The sequence below is a fragment of the Myotis myotis genome, unplaced genomic scaffold (genome assembly GCF_014108235.1).
Source record: "Myotis myotis isolate mMyoMyo1 unplaced genomic scaffold, mMyoMyo1.p scaffold_m19_p_15, whole genome shotgun sequence".
In the NCBI taxonomy this organism is placed as follows: domain Eukaryota; kingdom Metazoa; phylum Chordata; class Mammalia; order Chiroptera; family Vespertilionidae; genus Myotis; species Myotis myotis.
Genome location: NW_023416319.1, coordinates 41,275,427 through 41,288,072, shown reverse-complemented (window position 1 = coordinate 41,288,072; position 12,646 = coordinate 41,275,427). Strand labels below are relative to the sequence as shown.

At 55.0% G+C, this 12,646-nt stretch overlaps 1 protein-coding gene across 2 annotated transcripts in view; it reads right to left on the bottom strand.

The window, feature by feature from the left end:
* ADAMTS14 (ADAM metallopeptidase with thrombospondin type 1 motif 14) overlaps positions 1 to 12,646 on the bottom strand; it is a 76,717-nt gene that overhangs the window by 24,390 nt on the left and 39,681 nt on the right. For both annotated transcript variants that reach the window (XM_036336992.1, XM_036336991.1), the window contains exons 5-8: positions 5,417 to 5,500; positions 4,534 to 4,681; positions 2,158 to 2,263; positions 102 to 245 (exon numbers count right to left, since the gene is read on the bottom strand). In XM_036336992.1, coding sequence (XP_036192885.1) covers positions 102 to 245; positions 2,158 to 2,263; positions 4,534 to 4,681; positions 5,417 to 5,500 — 482 coding nt within the window. The remainder of the gene's footprint in view (positions 1 to 101; positions 246 to 2,157; positions 2,264 to 4,533; positions 4,682 to 5,416; positions 5,501 to 12,646) is intronic.

Sequence of the window (12,646 nt, the reverse complement as noted above, 5' to 3'; positions counted from 1 at the left end):
GCTTCCAAGTGGCATGGCATTGGGAAGGGAGATGACTTGGGGGGATGAGGTGGCAGGCCGCATGCTCCCCCATCCTGGGCCCCAAAGGGGAGGTGACGTACGGAAGGTAGCGGCTGAGCTCCAGCTTGCTGCAGCGGGACCAGTGGAAGCGGTGGAAGGCAGCCTGCACCAGGGGTGCCATGACGCTGCCCAGGCTGGTCTCATCCGCACAGCCGTTGCCCTGACCGTCATGCTCCATGCCGAGCCTAGAGAGGGGGAGACAGAGGGGAGCCTCGAGTCATGCCCAGAGAGCCCACCCCCGGGGAGACGGGGAGGTGGGCCAGCAATGGGAAGGCTGCCCTGACCAGGCTTCAGGCTGTGCCTCCTGGCCTCAGTTTCCCAACCAGGCAGAGGGGAGGACCATCTCTCTGGATGGAAGCTGAGGCCCCACTCTGTCCCTCAATAGGGCCAGACTCATTCTTCCCTGAAAGCCTTGCCCCTGCTGATCGCTACTCCCAGACACTCCGCCCAGGACACTCTCCCTGGCCGCCCAGCCCATGGGCCGACCTCCCACAGCAGAATCTGCCTGTACCTCCATTAACAGCTCGCCTGCCATGAGCTGTCTTCCCACCAGGCCTTGGCCTCCAAGTGCCAGGCCAGGTCTCATTCAGTTCAGTTCAACCTCATTGACTGAGCCCTCTGTGCCAGCTTCTCAAGCTTCTCCAAGACTCCACAGTACTTAGCACAGAGCTTTGCCTGTGGCATGCACCTACCGTAGTGCATTTCCAAGTCTGCTCTCTATACTTAGTATTTAACGCCAAAGCCCAAAGGTTCTAAATTCTTAAATACTTGCAAGTGGCTGCATGTGGCCTTGACCACTAGGCAGACACATGGTCCTCTAAGCTTGTCCTCTCCACACGGGAGACACCTCTGCTCAGTGAAGAGTGAACATCGCTTACCCCCTCTCCCCGCCGCCCCCCCAAAAAAGGAAGACAGACTCCTGGCTCCAGAATGTGAGCAACCATCAGCTTCCAGTGCAGGAAGGGACCTCTGAGGTGGCACTGGTGTCAGCCTCCATGTTGCAGATGAGGAAACCAAGGCCCAGAGAGTAGGTACAACCTGCCCGGGGGGCAGAGCTGGCATGGAATCTGCATGGGCTTCCCGTGCTGACAGGTGGATGCAGAGGAGCACAGACTGTGGACGGCACACCCAGCCCCGAGGGCAGGCCCACCCCTCTCCTTCCCTGTCCCTCAGACTGCAGGGATCAGCCTCCCTCTGCGTGGGGGCTGCTGAGTGTGACTCTGTGGGCAGACACGGCGGGGAGGCGTGATGGTGACATGCACGTGCCATGTCACCACCTGGCACATCAGATAGAGCTGACTGGCTCTCTCCCAGCATGCAGCTTCTTGAGTGCTTCTCTGTCCTGTTCTCCACGGAGGCCCCACTCCTAGCACTGGGCCTGGCACATGGCAACTACTCAAAAAATACAGGGTGAATGGATGAAGGAGTATGCGCTCTACAAAACCCAGGCTCAAAGATCAAGCAAGCCCGCCACAGCTGCTTGGAGCTGGTCTCAAAGGGCCTCAAGGTGTGGATGGAATGGGGTGGGGGGGGGAACAGATTGAGACCACCTAGACCAGTGATGGCGAACCTTTTGAGCTCGGCGTGTCAGCATTTTGAAAAACCCCAAATTAACTCTGGTGCCCTGTCACATATAGAAATTTTTTGATATTTGCAACCATAGTAAAACAAAGACTTATATTTTTGACATTTATTTTATATATTTAAATGCCATTTAACAAAGAAAAATCAACCGAAAAAATGAGTTCGCGTGTCACCTCTGACACGCGTGTCATAGGTTCGCCATCACTGGCCTAGACGCTGACCACAGCCTATCGATGGGACACTGCCATTGACCTTCTCAAAGACAGGGCCACATCTGGTCCCCCATTCCCTGGGATTTGGGGACTGGACCCAAGGCAGGCCCAGGATTGCTGTCTGGGCCCCTGAGCTCTGCCCCCACCTCCCACCTTCGCCTCAGGGCAGAGCCTCACTGAGGGAGGCTTCTCTGGCATCTCCCGAAACACTGGCACTGGAGCCCGATCTGGGGCAAAGCCTCCCACACCCACAGACCACCTCAGAGCTCACCGTGCTGCCCACCCCCTCGGTGCCACTTACACATGACCAGTCTCGTGGGCCACCACGAAGGCGGAAGAGAAGCCATCCTCATGGTTAAGGGCACAGCTTCTCAGGGGGTGGCACATGCCAGTGACAGGTGCATACCCTGTGGGGAGGGCGAGAGGGCAGAGAGAAGTGATGCACAGTGAGATAAGACACGCCAAGCGGGGCCCAGCAGTCCCACTGGGCCATCCTGCCCTGGCCACTGCTGGCGGGTCCCTGGAGTAAGAAGAATCCTTGTGAAGTCCCACCTGCAGCAGAGCAACCTGGACCCAGCTGCCCCACATCCAAGGCTTACGGCTTCTCTCTTGGCCTGCGCCCTCCCTGTACCTGTCAGCCATCCTCTAACCAGGCAGTGGGGTTTCCAGACAGGCCCAAACCTGCTCATGCCCGACTTCCACATCCCTCCAGCCAGCCAGTCAGTTGGTCATTTAACAAATAAGCCTTCTTTTAATGTGGGGCTAGGGGTGCACTGTGTTAGATTCTATGGGGAAAACAGAGGAATCGGATCCAAACCCCCCACCCTCTCTGCCACACACCCACACATTAAGGAGCAGGTGGCTTAGCAGGCAGACTTGGGGGGAGAGGTCAGCTTAGGTGTGGCCTGCAGGGCCAGAGTTCGAGGAGCAGCGGGGGGCAAGCAGGGGGATCTGAGGAAGGGGATGGATTCCACAGAAAGGCCTGAGGGACCAGGGATGCCTCTGGTGGCATAGAGCTGGGCCTGGAGGAAGGTGAGACAGCTCTCCATGGGTCGGGGAGAGAGCACGTGGTGGGGAGGACACAGGTGAAGGAGCAGGCACGGCTGTGCAGGCCTCGGGGGGCCATGGGCATTGCAGTGGGGCTGGGATGTCCCAGCAACTAAACAGCAATTGTGGGCAAAGCCTGTGAGGTAAGGGGCCTGCTTCCCAGCATCCCGTGGGGCTCAGTAGGGGCTGGGACACAGACTTGGCTGGGTTAGGCCTCCGAGGAGGAGGTGACAGGAGAGAGTGCTCCCTGCCTGGGCCTGCAGCTACCAGACAGTAGGCCCTGTCTGTAGAGCTCTGGGGTGCTCTGTTATCTGAGATGGTGTGGGGGGCCAGTGATAGATAATGAGAATGGCGGTGGGAAGGAGGTGCCTGGGGCCTCTATTGTCCTGAAGGTCTGAGATATACTTGGGGTGCGGGTACACATGTGTATAGGCCAGTGATGGCAAACCTATGACACGTGTGTCAGAGGTGACACGCGAACTCATTTTTTTGGTTGATTTTTCTTTGTTAAATGGCATTTAAATATATAAAATAAATATCAAAAATATAAGTCTTTGTTTTATTATGGTTGCAAATATCAAAAAATTTCTATATGTGACACGGCACCAGAGTTAAGTTAGGGTTTTTCAAAATGCTGACACGCCGAGCTCAAAAGGTTTGCCATCACTGGTCTATGTGTATGTGTGTGTCTGTGTACATGTGTCTATATGTGTAGTGTGTGTCTATGTGTCAATGTGTCTGTACGTGTGTTTGTGTGTATGCATAAGTTTCTGTCTGTGTATACATGTATCTGTGCACGTGTATCTGTGTTGTTTGCGTGTAGGCCTGTACATGTGTGTCCGTGTGTCTCTGTGTTTATACGTGTGTGCATGTGTATCTGTATGTGTGTGAAAGCCCACATTTGGGGCTTCAGGGATTCAGACAAGGAGCCCTTTGGGCAGAGGCATGGCTGGCTGACTCACTTCTAGCATCAAACTAGGAAGAACTAGGAAGCCCTCAACTCGGAGCCAGGCATCCAGGCTGAGTCTCAGATCTGCCTCCTCCGTAAAGTAAGGACACAGGCAGCCTCTTCACAACCTGGTGCCTCAGGTTCCCCACATGGGAACTGGGTCCATGTGTTCGCAGAGCGCTTATGGTCACACTCCGTACAGACATTTCATGTGCCCTCAGCCCTCTCAGCAGCCCTGGAACGGAGGGAGGCAAACACTATTATTTTTCCCACTGGCTGCAGGGAGGACCCAGGGAGATGAAGTGAGCTTGGATCGCTGGGTAGAGAGGCGTGCAGCTGCGGGCAGAGCATGCACTTCCTTTCCAAGTTCCACACGAGCCCCACTAGATGCCCACGACCTGGACGAAGACAGATGAATGCAGTGTGGGCAGACGATGGCAAGCACAGAGCCACCTGCAGGCTCAACCAGGACAGCAGGGGCCCGAGTGGGGGCTGCTTCACTTCCTCTGATCCTCAAGAAATCACTGCCAAGCTTGCCCACCTGTCCATCCAGGTCCTGTCTCTAAAGACCCACGGACCTCTTTGCTGACGGGGAACCTGGCCCCTGACCTCCAAGGGCGGCCCCGGCCTCTGGCCTGCACTGCACACACCTGGCCCAGGCGAGCACAGTACCTTGCATACCTGAGGGCCCGAAGTCCTGCCGGGTGAGGAAGATGACGTGGTCGTGGTGCTCTGCGTGGCCGGGGTCCTGGCGCTGCTGGGAGTGGGCCCAGCGACACACCTGCTCCAGGCTGCGGGAGGGGTTCCCACGCTCAATCAGGCTCAGGGACTGCGGGCCGGAGAGTGCCAACAGCAGAGCGGTGGGTCGGAGCCCCCGGACCGAGGTGAGTACCCGACACTCCCCTCCCCTGGCACGGGGGAACCCTGAGGCCCACGGGACTGCAGTGCCAGTCCCAAGGTCACTAGCTGCCCCAAGGTCACTGACTCTGGCTGCTGCTGGCATTCCCTCCTACTTCAGGGAACGTGCATGTACCAAGCCCTGCACGGGGACACCTGTCTGCTAAGAACTGGTCACACATGACCTCTAATCCCTCAGCCAACCCGCAGGCAGGTGGGTCTGGGAGTTTCCTCTAATATATTCGCGGTTATTTAATCTTCACAGAAGCCCCTGGAGGAAAATGTGTTGCTACCCCCATTTAGGGGAGAATAAGCAACTGGTCTGTGATGGCAGAGCCCAGGGCCCGCGGCCCAACCATAGCAGGACCTGCTTGGTCACTGCCCCTCTCCCAGCCCCATCTTCCCCATCAATCCCTCAAGGGGAGGGACCTTCATCTGTGAGGATAAAGGACTGTCCGTGTAACATATTGGAGGGAACCTGGAGTCCCTGCTAACCATCCCCAATGCCTCTGCCACTGAAGCCTCAATTTTAATGGTCTCGGGGTTCTGACTCTGGAGACAAAATGTTCCCTAGATACTGCCCCCCTCCTGACACCGTAGCTGGGATGATGCAGTGGCCCCACACCCCGTCTCTCTCCAAAGCCTGCCTGCTGACAAGGGGGCTTACTTGTCGGTAGCCAACCATGATCAAGCGGACGAGGGCAATGTTGATGTGTGTCCCCAGGGACTCGTCATGGTAAATTTCATTCACCTGCAAGGAGAGACGATGTGCAGTTTTAGGGGACACAGAGGGTCATGAAGGGCCTACTATGAAACAGGCACTGGGCCAGGTACCTGACACACCTTATCCCATTTCACCCTCACCACGGCCTCTGGAGCAGGCGTTCTTATCCCTACTTTACAGATGAAGAATCTGAGGCAGAGAGAGGCAAAATGACCTGCCCAAGGCCATGCAGCGAAGGAGCTGCAGAGCTGGGATGCAAATTCTAATTCCAACTAGGAGCTCTCTCCTCGGAGCCAAAGTGTGAGGGGCCTGGTCCCAGCCACCCTGGTGAAGGCTCTCATCTTTCCGCATCTCTGAAGAGCCTTCTGGAATGTCATCTGGGTCAGATCGCGCATTCTCACATCCTGTGCACCTTTCCAAGTGGCACTAGAAGCATTCGTCTGCCCTGTGGTGCCTGGGCGCTCCTCCAGGCCAAACCCAGGGGGAAGCACAGTAGGACTCTGGACCAGCAGCAGCAGCATCACATGGGAGCTCATTAGAAATGCAGTCTCAGGCCCACTCCCAAGTCAAAGTCTGCATTTGAACACGCTCCCCCGTGCTCCTCAGGGATGGTCAAGTTTGAGGAGCCCTGCATTGGATAGCTCCCTTGTCCCTTAGCCCAGGGACCGACGGGGCAATGCCTGCACAGTTGATCAAAAATCGCAGTCCTCTCCACTCCCCTGTTCTCACCACTTCTGTGTCTCCAAGCCCTTCAGCCCATGAGCAAAGTAACTGGCCTACAACCCACAGAGGAACTGCTGTCCACCAAATGGATAGGCGCATCCAGGCCAACCTTACATGTGAGAGTCCCTCGGGGAGGAGAGAGCCGGGAGGGGGGCTGGAGGCCTGCTCCTGTGCTGACACCCGCCTCCTGGGACAGCCAAGGACAGAGCCAGGCTGTGGGTGCAGGGCTGCAGCAGCAGAAGCGGCAGGCATCACAGAGCCCCCGCCCGCTCTCTCAGTGCCCAGAACTGGCAGCTGCCCCAACTCAGGAGCATGCAGACTTAAGAGCTGTGAGCATGAGGCTCCCACTAGGGTCTGCCTGGCATCCATGTCTGGACCCAACTGAGATCAAAGACTGCTACCTGCTGTGGGACAGCAGATCCCCCCAAATCCCTGCCACGGGGAATGATGGGAAGTCCAATGGGTGGTGGTGCTTCCTTCCACCCTCCTCTCCTCCCCACCATCGTGGAAGCAGAGTGTTCAAATGCATAAAGAGATGATGTCCTCTCAACCCATATGCTCCTGACTCATCCTAGAACCGAGGGGTAGAAAATGTGAGATCCAAATGGCCACACACACACACTTTCTCCCTAACAGAATTCCAACCTAATGATTCTTCGCTGATCTGCAGAAATGATCATTGATCTGCGACAGAATGACTTTTAAACAATTTCAACATCCCAGCCCCTCCAACACTGGAACATGGTCTTCCTTCTACAAGGGGGTGGGGTCAGTGTCTCAGACCTGCCTGACATGCAGTGGTTCTCAACCTTCCTAATGCCGCGACCCTTTAATACAGCTCCTCATGTTGTGGTGACCCCCAACCATAAAATTATTTTCGTTGCTACTTCATAACTGTAATTTTGCTACTGTTATGAATGGTAATGTAAATATCTGATATGCAGAATGTATTTTCAGGGGTTGCGACCCATAGGTTGAGAACCGCTGCTAGAGGCATGAAGACCAAGGATGGGGTCATGGGTAACACACACTGTACAGCCACATCTGTGCCCCACACAGACACATGTAAAGCCACCATCACCCAGGGGAGGGGGGAGAGTGGTCACTGGGATACGTTGGGGGAGGGGTACATCTGCAGGGCCTCTGGCATTTGGAAGTACCCAACACCATTTCCTTCCCGCCTTCATCTCTCTCCAAAATGGACCGGGCAAACTGCTGCCAGAATGTTGCCGTGTTACTCTCTTCTGTCCCCACACTCAGCAGGCCAAATGCTCCATCCGGGGGCAGATGGTAGCCAGTCTCTTGGGGACTTCTCTCCAAGCTCACATCAGCCGAAGAGAAAATCTTCTAAGCAGCAAGAGAGAAGGCAGGTCACTCACCAAGGAATGACTGTTGGGTGAGGACAGGTTTGCAACAGTAACACGGGAGGCACTGAAGTGGCACCATCAAAACACCAAGACAAAGAAACCGTCAACCTAGAATCCTGGGCCCAGCAAACTATTTTTTAAGAACCATGATGAAATTAAGGCATTATCAAACTTAAAAAAAACACACGAAACACTGGATTAGTTACACAGACCCCACTAAAGGATCTGCAGGCGAGGAAGATGGAAAACAAACCCAGAAAAAGTGGCCTAGGGTACAAGAACGGATGAATAGTTTTGAGGCTGTGATAGAAGCAGGGTTCAGCAATGAGACAGTCTGGTCTTTTCCCGCACTAAATAAAGATAATAAAAATAAAGTAGCTCTGTTTTCCTCCCTTAGTCCCCCACTAGAATAGAGGTGGGGTTGGCCCTGCCATGCCAAGTCTCCTGGCCCGGCCCGCCTCTGGGGCCCTGGCAGGCTCATCTGCACTCACCCCTGTCCGCTGTGAGTAGGGACCTCAGGGCTTAGATCCAGCTGGACCTACCCTGAGGCCTTCAACAGGCCAAGGAGGAGGTGGGTCAGGGCTACCATGTCCAACCGGAACTACGGAAGCCGCCTGGCACACGGGTTCTACCTACAGTGCCAAGTGGGTGCTGGAGCCACAGTCAATAAATGCAGCTACCTGAGAGGCCCAGCCCCAGCCCCTGGAACACACACAGGCAGCTCCCTGACAGGCTCCAGCCTGGCTGTGCACCCAAGGCCTGGCTCTGCCAGCCTCCCAAAGGCCAGAGGGGAGGCCAGAGAGGCAGCTCAGGGGGAACAGGAATTGCTTCGCATGGCAGTGGGCACAAGCGTGACGGCTCCAAGACACACCCACCGGGCAGAAAAGAACAGTGTGTCTGGTCTCCTTGCTGCCATGACACAGCCAAGTTCAAGGTGGTCTGCCAAGGCCCCCAGGTTAGGGTTCGGCATCATATTGGCCTGGGATGCCCACTGGGTGTGCACCAGAAAAACAAGCAAAAGTCAGGACTCTCTCCGTCCAAGCGGAGACACTAGTGAAGGAAGTGGTGGCTAGAGAGTGCTGGGGCTGAAGGGATAAGCGACGTATTATTTACTGAACACGTTCTATGTACCAGGCTTTGCTGTGCTGAGGGCTTTGCATACAATCTCCCGACACCCTTATGGAGACAGGAATGATTCCCTTCTCATAGGCAAACTAGCTGGGACTCAGAGAAGTTAAACAACTTGCCCAAGGCCATAAGTTGGAAGTGGGAGGATCAGGATTAGAACTCAGATCTCTGTGACTCAGACACTACACGCAGCTGCTCTCCAGAACCAGCTCCTGCGGCCGGCTCGCTGGGGTGGGCTTTCTCTGATCTGGGAGAGAAGATGAGGGGATTTACAACTCAGAGGAGGAAGGCAGGCCTTCAGGCACCCTGGTCACCTGAGCCCATAAGCCTGGCTCAGCTGACCATGGCATCAGTGGGCAACAGAGAAGCTGAGCTCCTGGGGGCCTGGGGTTTGCCAGGCAGCCCTGATGGTAGACACTCTGTCTCCATCAGCACACTTGTGCCCTTCAGTCCGAATTTCCTCATCCTTACTTCAGAAAAGGCCGCCCTCCTTGTTAGGGCGGGACTATGAAAGAGGCTTTGTCTTCAAGTAATTTACAGTCTTACTGAGAAGATATGAGATGCAGAGTGAGATCTGAAGAGAAAGTTCAATGGAGGTAAGCTTAGAGCAGGCCAAAGGAGTCGGGGTTGGTGAGCCTTAAGCAGGGCAGGCTATGGAGGGGCAGGAATGGGGGGAGGGGAGACGGGGGGGGGGGCGAGGTTCTAAGTCAGGGATGGGAAGGAGAGAACTGCCCAGGGGCCAGGAAGCAACGGGCAAGGAGGCAGCTCAGCAGGAGATGGGTCAGAAAGAGAGGCTGGCCCTCCTGATGTCTCAACCACATTCTCTGCACCTTCTAGAACCTACTTACTAATGTTCTCTCCTGCATGCACCCAACTTCTGAATCACACAAAGGCTTTGCTGGGACCAGATGCCAAGGTGGAGGTAGGTTTCCACATCCAGTAACCAGGCAATGCTGTCAGCCAGGGAGTCGCTACAAGAACCCCTTCCCTGTCCTCCTGTAACCCTCAGGGCCAGGACCTTGTGGCCAAGCCCGGGGAGCAGGGAGAAGGGAAGGAGGGACTATTGGAGTGGGAGCTCTAAATCCGTTTTCCTGCCCAAAGGGAGGGTCAGACTCTGGGTGCCTGCGGCTGGAAGGGGGAGCCAGGCCCAGGCAGCTCACGGGAGGGCAGCTGGCAGCCTTCCCTCTGGACCCAGCCAAGATGGGCTTCTCCCTGGTGGGGCAGGGACAGGGGACCCAGCAGGGAACGGTCCCAGCCAACCCCACGTTTCCTCACTCCCAGGGAACGTTGTTCCCGAGGAGGCAGGGAGCAGAAGGTGCACCTATTTCGTGGCAGGCCGGTTCCGGAAGGTCTCAAACAAGGAGGGGCAGGCCTGAGAAAGCAAGACCTGGGGTCCAAGACCACCCTGTGCTCCAACGGGGAAGAGCGCGAGCCATCATCTCAGGGCGGGCTCAGCCCACAGCTGCCTGCAGCACCCACTGAACCCTCCCGGCAACCTGCCCGGAAGGAAGTACTATCCCTTCTTTCTTTTTAATGAACAAACTTTTAAGTTCAGAGTAGTTTTAAATTCACTGAAAAGTGCAAGGATAACACAGAGGATTCCCACATGCACTGGTGCAGTCACCCAGTTCCCCCATTGTTACCGCCTGCCACTACTCGGCTACACTGGTCACAACCTGCGAACCAGGTCTGACCGTCACCACTAACTAAAGCTCATATTTTATTCCAGTGCCCCTCCCTTCCCCCTGATGTCCTTTTTTTCTCCTTTTTGCTCTGGGATCCCCTTCAGGACACATTTAGGCATCCTATCTCCTTTGCCTGCTCCAAGCTGTTTCTTCCCTCTGACATTTCTCAGACTTCCCTGGGTTCTGATGACCTCACCGATACTGGCTACGTGCTGTGTAGACTGTCCTTCATTTGGGTAAGTCTGATGTTTTTCTCCCGGTCAGACAGGGGGCGTGGGTTCGGGGGAGGAGGAAGACGGAGGTGAAGCGCCATTCCCGTCTCATATGTCAGGGTGCGTGCTACCGACACGACTCATCACTGACGACACTGACCTTGCTCACCTGCTGAGAGCGTTTGCCAGCTTCTTCACTGGGCGGCCACGCGCTCCCTGCCCCTTCCCTGCTGTGCTCTTGGAGGGAAGTCACTCTGCGCGGCCCACACTCCAGGACTGAGGGCCGGAAACCATCTGGAGAGCGGTCTCGTCAGTTGTGGGGAATTCTCCGCTCAGGAGTTTTGCCTCCTCTCCCCCCTCTACCTATTCATTCCGTTGTTTACGTATCCGTGTGGACTCGTGGGGATTTACTTTACGCTCTGGGTACAATTCAAAGCTCCATTAATTTGTTGCTCAAACTGTCCCAGCTTTGGCCACTGGGAGCTCCTTCAGTTGGCTCCTGTGTCCCTTTAACTCACCCCCTCGTTTTTGGTTTGTTTTTGTTGGTGGGCTTTTTGGGTTTTGAGCACGTCCTTACTTCCTGGCACTACAAGACGCTCAGCTTGGAGATCCCCAGTCCCAGAGTCAGCCATTCCTCCAGGAGCTCCACGGAACATTGCCCATGACCTCTATCCCCATGGCGGGAAAAGCAGCCCGGCGCTATGGAGAAGCTGCCTGGGGCCACAAGCACAGTCAGAGTGCCAGCCCAGCCTCTGCTGAGGTGCCTTCCCTGGGCACTCCCTGCCCTGGACAGAATGAGGGCAGCAATGCTTGAAGGCAGGGCAATGGCCCCAATGCCCTCCCTTGCCCCTTCTCAGTCCCGACCCTGGGACCAGCCCTTCTATCTCCCGCCCTGACCCTCTGAAAACAGGCCTACGTGGTGACTGCAGTCCAGGTGCCCCACTCCCAGGTACCTGAGAGTCAGCATCTCGTGAGTCTAAGTTGCCCTCCTTTCCTCATTTACGACTGCAGACCAAATGACAGCGATGGCGTGTTGTCACTCCCTGTGCAAGCAGGAACCTCCTGTTACTGCTGGTGGCTTTCCAGGCCAACTGAACCCCTCCACATTACAGGCAGTGAGTCATTTAGGGACTATCCGGGGAAGGAATGCGAGTCCTGGTTGTCTGAAGACATCCACTGCCATCTTCCAGGAAGACCACAAAGGCAGCCACATCAAAGCTTGCAGCATGAGTGTCCGTGGCTGGGGCAAAACCCCAGAGAAGAGAGTGGCGCACTCAGCACATCTCCATGCTCTTCATGGCAAGGGGACAACACTGTGCAGAAACATACTCTGATGGCTCTAGGCTGAAAGTGACTCGGACGAGTAATATCCCGCATGTGAAGAAGTTACAGGAGTACCTTACTTCCTCATGTTGTCATATGTATGTACGCATAGGAGTAATCATTGATAAACGTCAGTGTACATCAGGCAAAAAGAGCTCTTGTGGTAAGTACAAATAAATATGCAAGTGATAAGAAAATCGCATCAGCGTTCCATTGGTAACACATTTTCTGCAAGTATACAAAATAAATAAAGCCTCTGCCCTGGCCGGTGTGGCTCAGTTGGTTGGGCGTTGTCCTGTGCACCAAAAGGTTGCTGGTTCGATTCCCCATCAGGGCACATGCCTGGGTTGTGGGCTCCATCCCCAGTAGGGAGCATGCAGGGGGCAGCTGATGGGTGTCCCCCTTTCACACTGATGTTTCTCTTTCTTCCTCTCACTTCCTCTCTCTCTAAAAATCAATAAAAATATTAAAAATAAATGAAGCATCTGGCAATCAATGAGGTCTTAGGTTTTATGAAATGTGCTATGTATGTGTTCACACATATGTATGAACTCCTCTGTTTGCATGCCTAATTAGCTGTGGTACATGAAGGAGTACACATCTATGCACACACATCTGGGTTACACATATGGGTAACTAGATGTGTGCACATGCATGTGTATGTGTATGAACACATGTACTACATATGTGCATGCATGTTCTGTGTGTGGATGCATATCAGCAATTCCTGCTGCC